The sequence below is a fragment of the Triticum aestivum genome, chromosome 5B (genome assembly GCF_018294505.1).
Source record: "Triticum aestivum cultivar Chinese Spring chromosome 5B, IWGSC CS RefSeq v2.1, whole genome shotgun sequence".
Classification (NCBI taxonomy): domain Eukaryota; kingdom Viridiplantae; phylum Streptophyta; class Magnoliopsida; order Poales; family Poaceae; genus Triticum; species Triticum aestivum.
The window spans coordinates 615166823-615183029 of record NC_057807.1 but is presented as its reverse complement, the minus strand read 5'-3'; the positions used below and the strand labels follow the sequence as shown (position 1 = coordinate 615183029).

The following is a 16207-nucleotide window of genomic DNA, read 5'->3' as shown; positions in this document are numbered from 1 at the left end:
TCGCAAATTTGTAACCCTTAGGATTTCCAAAAGTCAATACATGATAACCTATAGAGCCCCAATGGTTCACAAATGTGTGGGGGACACGCAGAAGGGTTTTGAGTTGTACGTCTCTCGCAAGATATAACCTTCAAAATTCCAAACATGATTTTTTGTTCGAACATAAATTTGTGGATAGAAAAAGATGCACACTATAATTCTGTGGACAGCAATCATCAAATCAAACACACTGTTGAAAACGAGATGACAATTGCGTGGCTGTCATCAACAACAAAAAAACTCTAAAATAAGTAGAACCCGGCGAGAAGCCGTCTTCCTGGGACAGCGACTCCAGTGTGGTAGCAATAGATTATCACCCTCTTCCTCCGGAGAGAAAAGGCAGGCAGTGCGCCACCATAATAAATCCCCGTCTCCGCAGACCAGTCCGTCCGCTCCGGTAATCCATCCATCATTGGCTCCAGCCGATTCACGCACACTCGCCGTGCCGAATTCCCCCGTTGTTTTATCCACGTAGTAGATGCCGCAATTATCTCCCTCTCATGCGCCTCTTGCCTTGCAACTTGGATGCATTTGATTTGATCCCCTCCCCCCGTCCCTACGCGGCCTGTGGGGTATCATCAAGAAGCAGCAGCAGCAGAAGAAGAAGAGAAGACGAGGCTGCCGCTGCCACCATCTTTGTCGGCTGGCTGGCTCCGAGAGAGACCCACCTCGCCTCCTCTTCCTCCCTCTGGTCCCCGCTCCCGGGGAGCACCCCTTTTAGTGCAAGATTCAATCTGCTCCTGCTCCGCTCCTGCTCTTGCTCCTCCTCGCCCCGCAGATTCGCCTCCCTCCTCCTCCTCGCGCGGCGGTTCTTGATCCGCTCCGGTCCGGTCCTGCCGTGCGCCGCTGCTCCGGGTCCGGCCAAAGGCTGCTGCTTGCTTGCGGGGTCCGTGGCGGCGGGCGGCTGGCTGCGTTCCGGCGGCGGCGGCTCGATCTGCGCCGGGGCTCAGATTTGATCGGCGTGGCGCGCTCCTGGAGCCCGGGGTTCCGATTCGGCCGCGCTCCGGGTGTGCTGCTGCCGCTGCCCCAATTCCCCGACTTTGATGAGGCTCTCGCACTGTGAGACCTACTGCGCCGCCCCCCTCTGCTACATCCCCTGCCTCCCCAAATCCAAAGATGCACCACCACCCGCCGCCGCCGACGCCGTCGCAGCGGCCCCCTGCCCGGTCGAGGACAAGCCGCCCCAGGTCCAGAAGATTGAGGTCGTCGCGCCGGCGGCGGCCGACAAGGATGAAGACGACAAGGAGCACGAGGACGGCGACAAGACGGCGGCCGCCGCGGCGCCACTGCCCAAGAGCAACCTCAAGAAGGCCAACTGCGGCGAGGACGGCGTGTGCGCCCCCAAGGGCAATGTGAAGTGGCTCGATTTGCTGGGGAAGGATCTCACCGAGGTCAAGGAGTTCGAGCCAAGGTATACACACCACACCACCATCCCCCTCCATGAATTTTTCCAACTGAATTGGGCTGTCTTTGCCGCTGTTGCCCATTCACCAGGATGGATGAATTATTGTCTTGTGACGTGTATGCAATTAACTAGGCGAATGTTTTGCATGCTCCGATTTTAGTAACCCAAGGGTGTGCACCAAAGACCCGATCCTCCCGGGATATTAAATCATACTGCGCGTTGTGCGAGCGTTGACATGCGCGAACGAAACCATTCCCACGGTGCCAGATGCGCGCCTGTTTTCCTTAATCTATCTTCAATGATGTCTCACATTGCATTGTTTTGTTCTTCCTAGAAATCTGCTTCTCGATACGGGGAGGGGACAGGTCACCCAGTATTGTACTACAACTTGGAACGACCCGGTCATGATATTTACTTCGGATGCGGATAGATAGATAGGTCTTACTGCCCCGGCAGTCCGAGAGACATCCTTCTGATGCACTGCATTTCTATATGCTTGGTTTTGGTGGGGAGTAGATGACAACAAGATCAACTTCATATACATGTGTTGGACTTGGTATCTAAGCGAGTTTTGTTTATTCCGAAAACTTAGCTATGACTTCTGAAATGTTGGCAGCCAGTTATGTAGATTGTGTTGGCATCAGTAATCTTCTAGATTCTAAATTCCACCATCTAAACTTTAGCAAAGTGGGCTCAGGGCATGCTTTCCACATGTGTATAATAGCGTAAATTGTGTGGTCAATAATTTTGGAGTCTCCCCTACAGTTTCCTGATTAGAAAGTAATTCTGGGGCCATACCTATTTTATTTATACTCTTAGTTTTAGGCCATGTTCATGATATTGATTTTTTGAGCCACATGATTTCAGTAGTCTTTTTTCTGTTTTAAGACGATTGAAATGACAGCAGCTCTCCTCAGAAAATTGTAGTGTAGCCTTGTCATAGTCTCATAGACTCCTTGTCAACAGTGGTTTACCAACCAAACTAAACTGTAAAATCACTGGTCATCACTACTAACTACCACTTCGCAACAAGAAAATTCCTCATTGCCTCGTTATTTCGCTATCACCTTTTTGCCAAGTGACAACTTTTGTTACAGTTTAATTCTAATAGAAAATGCTTCATGGAACTATATCATGATGATTCACAATTGAGTGGCATGTTCCTATTTCATCGGTCTTATCTTGAAGCAAGCAATAAAACAACAAAGCAAACCACTTTTTGTGCTCCTTTATCGTGATAGACGGACCTTGGCGTGTACGGAAATGAATTCTTGAGCGACATTTACCTTGGTAGAGATATTATGCTTGTTCTCATGGCTCGCTGATCGTTGACTTCCTTGACTGCTTATTAAACTCACAGTGTGTCTGTCTCCTGTGATGATTTCAGCGAATCCGGAGACTCGATGGACGACGAAGGCATCTCGACGTGCGTGTGCGTCATCCAATGAACCCAAGAAGGAAGGCTCATGTACATTTCTGTGAAAATTAAGGGGCGCCCAGCATTCGTTGCGTGTACCAGTTTCATCGGTGCATGCCGCCATAGCTGCTGCTTAGTAGATGTAGTAGAGGGGGTGGGGGTTTTCTGCTGGTTTTATCAGTCTCAGATCGGTCGTGGGTGCGTGTTCTTGGGTGTGGGGGTGGAGCTTTGTGTGCTGGAGTTGATACAGTGCGTTTGACGCTCCTCTCGGTCGGGTGGTGTTGTAGTTCAGGGTTGAGACTTGAGAGTATTGCTTCTGTAAAGTTCCCAATACAAAAGATGGTATTCATCGGAGTCGGAAGACATAGAGATGATGCTGTGCTGTGCTGCTGGTTACTTGGATGGAAGAAGAGAACAAAGGTGCACATGCTTATATGTGCTGGGAACATGGGGATGTAGTAGTGACCTTTTGCACATGGGTGTGCCCACTCCATTGTGCAAAAAAGAAAGTTCTAAAAGAATACTCTGCACATTTTGGAAAAAATCATACTTCCTCCGATCCATGTTACTTGTTTCAGTTTTTTCTAGATACTGATGGATACGGATTATCTAAATGTGTCTAGGTACATCCAAATCTAAGACAAGTAATATGGATCGGAGTGTTTTTTTTTTTTGATAAGAGGGGCCGCCGGCGAAATTGGAAGGAGGGTATGTTTGGCTTGTGTCCAAAAGCAACCTTGACAATTTAGAAGTTTCATTTTGTATGGAAAGGCGGGGTTATGTTTGGTTGATTGACAAAAATTTCTTGTTTGGATGTTTGGCAAAATGTTTGCCATGCCAACCTTGCTCTCTCTAATTCAATTTTCCTGCAGACATTGGCCGAATGACAGAAAAGCAGAACCTTATCCAGAGTTTAGGCCAGCCGAATATTTGGTGGTGCGAACTTTGGCTGAAAGCAAAAGTAGCCACGCCCACTCACGCCACCATATCATATCAGGCCAGGTACAAAGAGCAACCACCCAAATACCGAAAACAAAACTTATTACTCACATATATACAGCCGGGGAAAACAATAAAACGGCAAGCCGCGCCGTTCGCAAATGCCATCCTAGCCAGCGAACGGTCGCTTCGCTGGCTATCGCAGTCCCCCCAAAAAAAAGGGTCTTCTATCCTGAAAACAGGATCTATTCTATTCCTAGTTTTCCATAAAGCCCCAAAAGCAGCCATGGCACCTACCTACCATAGCTAAATTCTCTGTCTCTACCAGAGAAGGCAACAAGGCCAACAAGATTTGCAGGCATAGAGTATATCCCCCGGCGAAACACGTGTTACGCGCCGCGCATATTTCGCCGAAGGAGAGGTGAAGAACAAATATGCCCTAGGCTCTAGCACCCCCATGCCCTTTCCACCGAGCTCCACACATATGTTGCCAATGGAAAGGCAAAGAACAAATGTTCTGGACCCTAGAGCCTCATGCTCTCCCCAGAAAAAACCAGAGGTCATCCCCTTTCCAGCCCATCCTTTTCAAATTATCATTAGGAAAACCAACACAACACCTAACCACAAGCCAACAGAAAACCTTAACCTTTAAAAGTAAATGCAGCTATCACAAACGCTTAATCCTGAGACTGATCGAGTATGCATACAGTGAACTAACAACTGTTAAAGCCCCAGAACTGATGAATGTCCACTTAACCCTGTCAGGTTCCTCTGACAGGCCAACCTGACGACAAACTGTCTCCGGGTTCTCCCACATTGTCAAAAGTCTCCACCTTCAGAAAACCTCCCGACCACAGCACACGTGGAGAGTTTTTCTTATCACAACTGGATAAATCTTGCACGGCCAAGATCTACATCGCAGCAGCAGCAATCTGGGAGCGCCTGTTCTCAACAAACTGCTTCCAGAAGATATCGAACTCTCCGGCCTTGATCGCCTCCCGTATCGACCGGAAGAACCGGAGATAGTGATGGGTGTTATGTCTGCAAAAAAATGGTAAAAATAGATGCCATTCAGTCGTAACATCTTGTTGCTCTGCGGAAATGCATGACTGGGTTTCGACTCGGCTTACATCTCCAGTAGAATCTGAGCCAGCATCTCATGGACGTTGATCAGATGATTGAGGTAAGCACGGGTGTGATTCTGGCACGTGAAGCAGGTACAGCCATCGACTATCCGTGACGTGTCTTTCCTGAAGGAATATACCCAAAATTCTGAGTCACTTTACAAGGATCAACAGATTTTACATTCTGACGTATTCAACATCTGTGAAGCACTGGGAATTATAATTGGGATCAATACCCCTGCTTTTTTTTTCACTTCAGGGCACATCAATAGTAGTTTCAATACTTCATTGCATTTTATAAAGAAGATACTACGTACTCCCTCCGTCCGGAAATACTTGTCATCAAAATGGATAAAAGGAGATGTATATAGACGTATTTTAGTTCTAGATACATCTCTTTTTATCCATTTTGATGACAAGTATTTTCGAACGGAGGGAGTACACATTTATATTTACATGTGTAGTAGGAGAAACCGGTAGTTTTCTGAACCTTGTCTGAGCTTCTAATTTTCAAGTGAAATTCAACTAACTAGTAAACTCACATATATCTTTTGAAACATATCGCAGGCTAAAGTAGTCATTAGTCAACATCCATGAACAAAAATTCAAATAGAACTTCAATAAGCAAGTGAAGATGCACAAAATATAATTTAATGAAAATAACATGCTGTGGTATTTCAGCACAACAGGTACCTACCGATATATTGTTGCACGCAGGTTAATCTTTGCAGAATCTCCAGCACTACTGTCAAATGCACCATTTTGCATCTCTCTTTCAACCATGTCAATGGGGAAGATCAGTGCAAAACCACCCATAGTAAGTTGGTAAATGTACCTGCCATTTCAGAAGTATGAAAATAAAAACATTTGGCCAACAAGCTAATGGAACTACAAATTTTACAAGACAAGATGAATTCGCATACGTGGAGTCGAAAAGGTCGATGCCAGAAGCTACACCCTCCAAGACCTCCTCTGGAAGACATACAAAGTACTGAAACTGTCAAACTCGTTACAGACAAACGATGCAACAATAGTGTTTCAATACAAACAAAACTCAGAAAGGGCTAGGATAAGCTTAACATATTGGAAAACAAACATGAGTCAATCTACTTAAAAATAACAACCATTACTTACTAACACGCTGTGCAGAATACAACAGACATTATAAAATAGATTATACATTAGTGTAACTTCACCAGCTCTAGTCTCTAGCTTGTGAATTGTGATGCTGTCATGATAAGACTAAAATGTAAAAACTCACTATGTGTGAGACCAAATAGAAAGCAGAACTTTCAGACATGTCCAGTTGAGCAGAGAAGACAACAAAACAACTAATAACCTCTAGATAAGATCCATAAGAATTAACTTAAATATATTAACACATCAAAGATGTATCACAAGCCGTCTTCTAAGAAAAAAAATGATGTATCACAGGCACCTGGAAGACCAAGCCTAGAGACAATCCGAGGTTTCTCCAATGGCAAACAATCCTGAAACAGAAACCAAATGGCTAAATCCACATGAACACAAGACAGAGAACACTTCTCAACAAATTTAAATAATACTTTTGGAAGCCTGAAAAAATGAATCCGCTGGTAACCACAACCAAAGGTTAGACAGAGGTGGGCCACAGGAGCAATCCTACACCAAATTCTTGCTTTTTGCTTGAAGCCTTCATGGTGCTATATCATTATAACACAATACAGGTTGATGTAACTGTCCCCACATGAAAGTAACCATTCAACATTACCTTGAAAAAATTAATTAGAACTCATAAAATAGCCTGAGCTCTAACATGCAACGTCAACAGATTGTCTGACTTATTTCAGCAAGGTCAATCAAAGAATATTTAGCATGAAACATTAGACTAAGTCAGCCAAGCAACTTATGCTGACAGATTTAAAATGCATTATTTGTTTTTTAAATATGCTTGTCTTGCAGGTTTTCATTTGAAACATGTTTTTCAACAAGTGGAATTAATCTTACACTTGAGAAATTAGCAAATGCAGGAGAGGTGCAACTTTGCACAAATTACATAAGGGCATTATATTGTCATCTTTGCAGTAATAATTTATAGAAAAAGAACATGATTCTCACTGTTACTGCATTGAGTAAACTGCAACGTTCTTCCACACTCTCTCCAAGGCCAAACCCTCCAATCCAAAAGCCTGTATCCAATGTTGCCACAAAGATAAGTAGAAGCAGCATGTGTTGGGCTTTTCAAAGTAAATAGGCATCAAACCATTTTCTGAATTAATAAAGTAAAAAATTTGAGCAAAAGGTTAGGCTTCACCCTCATCTAAGGGAATGAGTAAATAAGCAATAAACAACTGAAGGTTAGCCATAGGAGTTGATAAATAAAACTATACCTGACACATTCCTCTTCGATACTTCAGTGGCACACAATTTTCGTTGTTCTATACTAGACCCCCCAACAACTACACCTAAAGAGTTTCTCCCAGAAGCCTGAAATCATGAGGAACATAAAATAAAATAAATAAAAGCTGTATAAGACCAAAAGAAATATTTCCATCCGTATATAGAAAAAAGCAACACATGGGTCCTAAAGCGGTATTACAAGAGAAAATTACATCTAATTTCGCAGTTTTCCTGTTGTGAAGCTTGCAACAGAGGTAACTAGTAGTGCAGTCAAGTGTCACATGGGCTTACTGAGCTTGAAAATTATTTGTAAGTGTCAGTTAGGATCCATTTATTTTTTACCTGTGCTCTAAAGAATTCAAAAGGAATTTGCAAACCTTCCAATATAGCAAAAGAAACATATAAACAAAATTCTGGAGAAAAAAAAAGTTCAGGTGGAAAAACCTTAACATCATACCGCATCCAAAGCAATACATGCGTCAAGCCAGCGTAGTGTTCGCTCAACAGATGTTTTGTTCCGTTTCTCATTAACCCAGGCTGGAACCTCATCTGCCAAGCTTGCCCACAAATTAGGTTGCAAGCAGGAAATCAACTCCATATAGTCTGATGGTTTGACCTAAAATGTTTTAGGAAAATGAATTCAGATGCACGTATCAAAATATGTATTCTTGAAAGTTGAAGAAAGGATTACATCCACCGACCAGTTTACGACCCGCAGGTGTTTCAAAAGATGCACCAAATTTATTGGTGGCATCACTTGATGGTAAACACTCGGTAGACTCACCAGCTGCGGCCACGAGGATATGATCAGGCAGACCCAGCATATGATGCAAACCACCAATATTAGATATGGTTTTTGATGGAGGAACCTCTATACTGGTGAAACCAAAAAGAAACGTGACCAAACTCATTTAGTCAAATATACTCAGAAGCAAGGGAGCCATCCTGTCCCAGGAGAGAGGTTTTAGCTCTTGGATGATATTTTGTCAAACAGAATACATGGCCAGCACAGAAAAGAAACAAAGGGGGGTGGGGCGCTTACAAGTGGGTTGGGCAGACATTGAGGAGGAGGGAGTCTGGAAGGGGGAGGGAGGAAAGCAGGTCAGAAGACATAAACGCCGGCAGCCCCTTGCGTGTGGACAAAAGCAGCGCTGGCGTCTCAACACCGCTGCTTCCAATCTGAAGCAACCCAGCACGAGCCTTTGCTCCACTAGCGCACACTTTTGTCACCGCAAACCGCATCCTGACCTTCACTTCACTACACAACCTGCAGTATATTGCCCTGCTAGGTGCAAAGTGGAGCGTGCACTATATATCCTTGATCTGTGCCACTGTTCTGAATTTTCTGACGACGATAATGGATCTGCACATGTAAAATTCTGCACTTAGTACAAAACACTGACATCAGTCTGGTCAGTATAACAAAGTGACAGTAATGAAGGCACGCATTCCTTCCAAACGAAAAGGAGATGTTATGACTTATCACGGTTTATTTAGACACGCCCCTTAATCAAACAGACAACTTTTCGCGTTACAAAATCTGTTCCAAACAGCCAACAAAAAATGGCGAGTTTGCTCCTACGCCCAGCATGATGTCTTCCGGAGAATTTGCTAGTTAAAGGCTTAATTAAGGCCAAGGGCCTGCAAGGAAGCATGCTGCTGTGCAAGAGAGACTTTCAAAACACAAAAATTACACACTAAGCTCCTCATCATTTGCTTGGTCGAAACTCATTCTAGCAAACATATGGGTTACGACGCGATATTCACAGCTGAAAATTGATGACCAGTTGGCCATTTATTCAGCTAAAACTGCGCTTGCAGACAGTGGCGGGCCAAGAACCGCATGTTTGGGGGTGCCACAGTTAGAAGTTTACACTAAACATCACCATAATCTCCTCAACAAATAATATGAAAGTAGCAATAACTTGCTGTAAAATACAGACACAGATACAGATACAGGGGCGGCCTTAACTGTGTGGAATGGGGGTTTAGTTAAACCCAGACCTACTGGAAAATAAACTCGTATGGTTCTACCAGTACTGCGAATCCGCGAGAAACTAGGCAATAATAATCGAAATAGACTGGTCAAAGCAGAGCAGATAACAGGAAAAAGAAGTCCCGGAAGAATCCAAGGGCGCTAGGGTTCGTCACCAGCAAAGTGAACGAATGCAGGCAGGTCCGGACGAATCTCCGCTCCTCGCCGGCCTGGTCGAGGCGGGGAAGAGGAGGAGGACTCCGGGAGAAGAATCGCTTCGAGGTGGCGCGCCGTCCGGAGTGCGCCGCCGCGAGCCCGGAGAGAGGGAAAAAGGAGGAAATAGATGAAGGCTGAGGTGAGGTGTTGCTTTTTCTAGTTTTACCCCCCAAAAAAGATGTGCACGCGGCGGGAGCTCCAGGGCGATGGGCGTCGTTGGATTTTGGGTGGATTTGGGGAGTGCTTTGCCAAAAATTGGCACCCAACAACGGCAAATTGGGTAGACCGAGTTGATTTTCCATAGTTTTGTTTTAGGACGTGGATTGGGTTTGGTAGGGTTTTTTTCTTCAAAAAATTATCCAGATTTATTATCAGAATTCATCAGAAGCACAACCTCAAACATAATAAAAATGTATCAAGATTCCGAGACCACTTAACAATCACTGCCACCGTCAGACCAGCCGCTGATGTGCCGGCTCTCGTGGCTCCCCTACCGGAGCTGGCTTGACCTTGTCGATAACAGCAAGGAAGTCTTCTTGCACGTGCCCCTAAGGACCAACATCTTGGAGTCGCAGTCAAATCCTTCAATAGATCTGAAGCACCTGACATCAATTCTCATCACACGACGATAAAACTCTAACCTCACCACCCTAAGAAGACAATATGAATCTACACCGAAGCTTCATCGACTACGCGCAGATGAACGAACTCGAGGAGGACCGAAGCCTGGAAGAGAAACTCCAAGAATAGGCTCCACACTTGTGAAGACTAAAAAAACCCTAACCTGAACTACTAAACGGAGCAGAGGCACCGAGATTCTCCTTCCCGCAACTGGCCAGGGGAGTGGCTGGCAAATGGGAGGTGAATCCACGGGCTCGTCGCCGAAGCCTAGAGAGAAGAGTTTGCCCTAGCCGTTAAGGGAGGGGGGACGGGATTTGGTAGGTTTCGATCCTTGTCGGTAATGGGTTTGAGAAAGCATTAACATTGGGTGGCAGCTAGAGCCTTACTAAATTCAAATACCAAATCGAAATAATAAACATATATATAGAGAGAGAGAGAAAAAAAAGACAAATTGGACATGAATAATATTAGAAAAGATAAAAAAGAAAATGACACAATTCACATATGAGTTTTTTCTCCATTTGTATTCCAAAATCAATTTGAAATTTCTAAGGCTAGTACATATATCATGAACATTAAAAAAGCATACCTTTTTTTCACTTTTCATTTTTGCAACGGTTCCTTGTCAAGTGTGTATCATACCCCTTTTGCAAGATAGTAGGAACTGTTGCTTCATTGCCATACTTTGAGAAAAAAAGACAGGAGATAGCATGCTCGACACCACAAACATCGCCATCACCCCCGGCACGCAGAACAACAATCCACAAGATTGGAGTCGTCGTTGTGCGGGACTAAAGCGCCAGATGCCTATGTGTTGTCAACCGAATTATTTATGACCTCCGCGCTGAGCAAAAGGTTTGAACCATATGACTTTCATTCCGTACGATGTCGTATCATTGTTGATAAGTTACTGTAGAAGGACAAGAAAGACGAATATATGACAATCAAAACATTGCTCCAAATTTTGGCCCGTGGTTTCCTCCGCCCCGGAAAGTCAAATGGACCTTCATATACAAGGGAGACCAGAGGGAGCTACCAAATGGCTGCCGGCGGCTTTCTCCATTCGTCTCTTCGCCCCCCGATGTGATCTAAATTTCCTTTTCCCCTCAGAAAAATAATCTAAAATTTCCTTTTGGCAATTTGCAAATGGTTCTTTCCTTGCAGTTGCATGGAAAAAGCCATCTTTTTTGGCCCAGTGGAAAATTCGTGACTTGTAGGAGAATTGTTTTTTTAGACAACTTGTAGGAGAATTGTTGCCAAGGCCCAAGCTCACGATGGGCTTGAGCGGGCTCGGGCCGAGCCGCTTTGGTCCAAGGGAGAGAGAGAGAGAAGGTGAGACTTGTGAGCTTGGCGCGGTGGAAGGAACGGGAGGAGGGAGAGAAAGAGAGAGAGAGGACTCCGCAAGCATGCAGATGGTGGCCTTCAGCAGCTTCCTGCTCCCCCCGCTGCCCAGCCCCGCCCCGGCCGCCGCCTCCGCCGCCGCCTCGTACCCAGTGGCCGCGCACCGCGGCCGCCGCCCGCCGGGACCTCGCTGCCGCTGCGGCCGCTCGCCGGAGGTACCCCCCGCCGCCGCCACCAGCAGCGGTTCCGGCGACCGCGGCTCGTGCGAAGAGGAGGACGCCCCCGCCCCGCCTCCCCTCCCCGTCGAACTCGTCGGCGGCGCCGCCCCATCCGCGGACAGCCTAACCGGTGAGCCACGCGAGCTTAACTGACGACAGCACGTTATCTCCAGCACATTTCGCGCGTGGCTCTGTGGTTGGGGAAATTTCGGGGGAGGGGGTTTGGATTGCGGTCAGAGGGGAGAGAGAAACCACGCGGAAGCTAGTATTGGAGCGCCACACCTATGGATTTCGACTAATTAGCTTTGCTGAATGTTTGGAATTTATGCATGCATTTGTAGACCCCCCTCTGGTTTCCTTACATGCTGTTTTTTATGCAGGGAACCAACTTTTGTCTTTTGCTTGAGTGCATAGTAGAATTGTTATCTACGTGCCTTGAATTGTGTTACATTGAACCATCCAACAACTGGGGATTGTTGCTCTTTGCCTTGCCCGCTTAATGGTCGTTGCAGTTGTAGCATAAGCTTATCAGAAGGAGTGTTGCCGTGTTTCCTCGTGGTTGGCGCCCCGCCTAGCATAAATTTCATTATGACATGCTCTTAATTTTTCCAAATCTTGTCTGCCTACTGACCTAGTGACTCTGTAACTTATCATTGGACCTGTTGTGTTTGTTGGGTGGTTCTTAGGCAAAGATACTTGTAGTACTTTGTTTTTGGCACTGTTGTGAGATGCGCTATCATTCCTATCATATTACCTACTGTAGGAAATGCGTCACCAAGATATCAGCCAACTTCAACTGAAAGGGACAGCGGGAATGGAGATTTGGGGAGATGGCAAAAGAATCAAGGCAGAACCGATGGTTTATCCGGTAGCAAGTCCATGTCAGGTTATTCCAAAGCATTTGGGGTGGATTTCTCCCCCGATAACGTGGCTGTTGCCACTGTTTATTTTGTGCAAGGAGTTCTGGGTCTTTCCAGACTTGCTGTCAGCTTTTACTTGAAAGATGATCTTCAGCTTGATCCAGCAGAGGTATGGCTGTCACTATCTTTGTTTTCTTGCTGTAGTTATAACTTTTTTCTTTATATAGTTCTCTTTTTCAAGTTTCTCTAGGCATGCATGGTTTTGTTCCAGTTGAGCAAAAACATAGTATGACTGTATGCTAGAAGTTTTTTTTTCTTGTAACAATTTAAACCTTGGGCAATACCTGCTGGCACAGAGATTAATTTGGTTCATGTTATCTAGACTGCAGTTATAACTGGTTTCTCAGCCTTGCCGTGGTTGGTCAAGCCCCTTTATGGTTTTATCAGGTCTCACCGAAATATCAAATCTCATTCCTACTGCTCTTTTATGTTGCACGTACTTGAATCATGACACTGTATTGTTGTGATTTATGATGCAGTGATTCCGTCCCTCTCTTTGGATATCGTAGAAGGTCGTACCTCATTCTATCAGGACTCCTTGGAGCAATTTCTTGGAGTTTGATGGCAACAATTGTGGATGATAAGTACAGTGCAGCGCTCTCTATTATTCTTGGATCTCTTGCAGTTGCCTTCTCTGATGTTGTAAGTGAGAGCAGAAAATGTATCATGATATTTATTTTTTCCTTTGAATTGATCATCAATGATGCTGGTGTAGTAGTTAGTTTTTTTAATCCTTGACATTCAGAAAATGATAGTCCCTGTACAGCTCGAGTTGGTCCACAAAGGGATGGTCTGATCCAGTGCTTTTACTGTTTCAAATGAAACATAGCTTGCTAGCATTTCCGTTAGGTTTTGGTCATCCTCTGGAGCAGCAGTCACTAGACAAGGTTTGCTGACATATCATATGTGCATGCTATCATGATACGTAGCCTGATAATACGAGGATTATGTAATTCACGATGCTCTGAATAGATTTTGAACTTATTTTTAGATTATAAGGAACTCAACATAGATCGTATATATGCAATTTTTTTATGTTGACACTTGATACGCTTTTCAAAGAACTCAATCCAGTATGGGCCTCACTTGTCAAAAGTTCAGAAAAAATATCTGAAATATATTCTGAAAACAGAAATATATCCTTCTGTACCTAATGAGCTTATCTTTGTGTTTGACCCATGTGAGGATAGTAGTGTTGGTACTCATGTTCCTTTTGTAACTGAAAATACTGCAGGTTGTTGATTCTATGGTTGTTGAGAGAGCTCGAGGTGAGTCACAGAGCACATCTGGATCTCTCCAGTCACTATGTTGGGGATCCTCAGCCTTTGGGGCAATTGTGAGCGCATACTTCAGTGGTTCTCTAGTGGATACTTATGGTGTAAGGTTTGCTCCTTGGTGCAAAGGAACTTTGTAAAAGCTAATGACACCTCTGCATATTACATTTAACTGATCAGGTGTTTCACTAAATGCAGATTTGTCTTTGGTGTTACGGCATTTTTACCCCTGATGACATCTGCGGTTGCAGTTCTTGTAAATGAACAGCGTTCGCATTCTGAGGAACATTCCATCTCACTTTCAAGTTCAGGATTGATTGAAAGCTCTAAGCAGCAGATCAGGCAGATTTGGACTGCTGTAAAGCAACCGAACATTTTCTTGCCTACTTTGTTCATATTCCTTTGGCAAGCAACACCACAGTCGGATTCTGCCATGTTTTATTTCGTGTATGTTCAACAGACTCGATGATTTGATCTAATTGATTGCTATGGATTGTTCTGTTAGACCTGGCTCTATATTCTGTAAACAAACTTTTGGATTCTGAAGAAAAATACAGAGTTTCTAAGATGCTAGTGTTATAAAACTCTAAATACAAAAGGGAACAGGACTGTAAATTTCTACTTGGTTGTACATATGTACCTTAGTATTTTGTGTGATCGTCACCTTTTTAATATGGCTGATTATGTCACTCTATATTGAATTTCAGCACAAACAAGATTGGATTCACTCCAGAGTTTCTAGGGCGTGTCACACTCGTTACATCTGTTGCATCCTTGCTGGGCGTCGGAATATATAATTCGTTCCTGAAGGCAGTTCCACTGAGAAAAATCTTTCTTGTGACAACAATTTTAGGTTCTGCCCTTGGAATGACACAGGTCCTCTTCTGTGCTTACTTATTCTAGCAGTCCTACTTACTCTTTGTTGGCCAATCATGCTTAGCAGTAAGTAGTGTCTTTCCACTTCCAGGTTCTGCTTGTCACTGGGCTCAATAGGAAGCTGGGGATAAGTGATGAATGGTTCTCCATCGGGGATTCCTTGATCCTCACAGTCCTTGGTCAGGTATGGAACACTATTGCAATGACTAGTTAACTCGAGGACCAAGAATTTGCATTTGCTCCTTTTCACATTTAGAATTACACTCTTCTGACATAAACGCCAATGATGTCCAAAATTGTTTGTTAGGCTTCGTTCATGCCCGTGTTGGTGTTGGCTGCGAGATTGTGTCCTTTGGGAGTCGAAGCGACACTGTTCGCCACACTGATGTCCATTTCCAACGCGGGAAGTGTCGCCGGCGGTCTGGTGGGCGCGGGCCTAACTCAGTTTCTGGGTGTCACCAAGGACAACTTTGAAAATCTGGCTCTGCTGATCGTCATCTGCAACCTCAGCTCTCTGCTGCCTCTGCCTCTCCTGGGCCTCCTTCCAGATGGATCACCGGATGCCGATAATGGGCAAAGTAAAGTTGATTGAAATACTTGACCTTCTCTTACAGATTAGACTCGGAGACGGTCAGATCCTGGCGTGAACTCGATCACCAGCAGGAGATGAGATGAAAACTACGGCTAACATTGGGCAGTTGTTGGCTTGGTGCACGGTTGAGCATTGAGAAGAGCGCCCCCAGCAGAAGGTGAAGTTCCAGATGAACGCACCCCACGCGCTCTCGCCTGTAATAAAGCTCTGCTGCTCTGCACCACCGCAGTCAAGATTCGTGGTAGTCTGCATGCATTTCGGACGAGGTTACCTTGGCTGGGAAGAAGATGTGTTGTCTTGCATCACCGTTGATGCTCTGACCTCTTTCTTAGGTAAATTAAACGGGGCAGATTGAACGCGAAGACTACACGTGTATATCTCACTTTGCTATATATCCTTTCTTAAGGAAAGGAAACACATGTGGAATGTGGAGCGAGTTTGGTACTGCTAAAGTACAAACTGCTCCTTCCTCTGTTCCTAAATATTTGTCTTTTTAGAGATTTCAAATGGATTACCACATACAGATGTATACAAACATATTTTAGGGTGTAGATTCACTCATTTTGATCCGTACGTAGTCACTTATTGAAAATCTCTAGAAAGACAAATATTTAGGAACGGAGGGAGTACATAATAGGCCATAACCGACCGTGTAAGGGGTTCTCTCAGGTAGCTTTCGTTGGGACCGACCGTACAAATTATGGGCCGATTGTGAGTGTGGCACCATCGCGGTTTTCTGTGGACAGCTGACTGCTTTTGTCTGAACATTGAAATGTTGAAGGAAGCTCTTTTAGTAATGATAGGAAATTCAACCATTACGATCTATAATCTTTGAACAATTTACAATCTGATTAATGTACAATTTGATAAA

At 44.6% G+C, this 16207-nt stretch overlaps 3 protein-coding genes across 3 annotated transcripts; 2 read left to right on the top strand and 1 right to left on the bottom strand.

Moving 5' to 3' along the window:
• Window positions 1-355: 355 nt before the first annotated feature.
• LOC123113655 (uncharacterized) lies at window positions 356-3424 on the top strand. The gene is made up of 2 exons (XM_044534957.1): window positions 356-1450; window positions 2832-3424. The coding sequence occupies exons 1-2, from the start codon at window positions 1083-1085 to the stop codon at window positions 2890-2892; spliced, it is 429 nt and encodes a 142-aa protein (XP_044390892.1). The 5' UTR covers window positions 356-1082; the 3' UTR covers window positions 2893-3424.
• Window positions 3425-4379: 955 nt separating this feature from the next.
• On the bottom strand, window positions 4380-9670 carry LOC123113654 (queuine tRNA-ribosyltransferase accessory subunit 2). Its single transcript, XM_044534956.1, has 11 exons — window positions 9455-9670; window positions 8346-8666; window positions 8005-8179; window positions 7761-7919; window positions 7294-7390; window positions 7022-7092; window positions 6363-6414; window positions 5848-5896; window positions 5622-5759; window positions 4931-5050; window positions 4380-4841 (listed from the first exon to the last, which is right to left on the bottom strand). The coding sequence occupies exons 2-11, from the start codon at window positions 8543-8545 to the stop codon at window positions 4712-4714; spliced, it is 1191 nt and encodes a 396-aa protein (XP_044390891.1). The 5' UTR covers window positions 8546-8666; window positions 9455-9670; the 3' UTR covers window positions 4380-4711.
• A 1836-nt stretch (window positions 9671-11506) lies between these two features.
• LOC123113653 (folate-biopterin transporter 1, chloroplastic) lies at window positions 11507-16000 on the top strand. The gene is made up of 9 exons (XM_044534955.1): window positions 11507-11804; window positions 12438-12703; window positions 12917-12981; window positions 13074-13236; window positions 13829-13977; window positions 14067-14315; window positions 14576-14744; window positions 14836-14928; window positions 15052-16000. The coding sequence occupies exons 1-9, from the start codon at window positions 11522-11524 to the stop codon at window positions 15334-15336; spliced, it is 1722 nt and encodes a 573-aa protein (XP_044390890.1). The 5' UTR covers window positions 11507-11521; the 3' UTR covers window positions 15337-16000.
• Window positions 16001-16207: the final 207 nt, after the last annotated feature.

What these genes read in the sequence shown, in the direction of transcription:
- LOC123113655 (XM_044534957.1), top strand. Translation starts at nt 1,083, where the DNA reads ATGAGGCTCTCGCACTGTGAGACCTACTGCGCCGCCCCCCTCTGCTAC. An exon ending in GTCAAGGAGTTCGAGCCAAG is followed by an intron (nt 1,451 to 2,831) that starts GTATACACACCA and finishes TGATGATTTCAG; the next exon opens with CGAATCCGGAGACTCGATGG.
- LOC123113654 (XM_044534956.1), bottom strand. Translation starts at nt 8,545, where the DNA reads ATGCGGTTTGCGGTGACAAAAGTGTGCGCTAGTGGAGCAAAGGCTCGT. An exon ending in ATCGAAGAGGAATGTGTCAG is followed by an intron (nt 7,093 to 7,293) that starts GTATAGTTTTAT and finishes CATTGGATACAG; the next exon opens with GCTTTTGGATTGGAGGGTTT. An exon ending in ATCGACCTTTTCGACTCCAC is followed by an intron (nt 5,760 to 5,847) that starts GTATGCGAATTC and finishes CTGAAATGGCAG; the next exon opens with GTACATTTACCAACTTACTA.
- LOC123113653 (XM_044534955.1), top strand. Translation starts at nt 11,522, where the DNA reads ATGCAGATGGTGGCCTTCAGCAGCTTCCTGCTCCCCCCGCTGCCCAGC. An exon ending in ATCCGCGGACAGCCTAACCG is followed by an intron (nt 11,805 to 12,437) that starts GTGAGCCACGCG and finishes TACCTACTGTAG; the next exon opens with GAAATGCGTCACCAAGATAT. An exon ending in GTGGATACTTATGGTGTAAG is followed by an intron (nt 13,978 to 14,066) that starts GTTTGCTCCTTG and finishes CACTAAATGCAG; the next exon opens with ATTTGTCTTTGGTGTTACGG.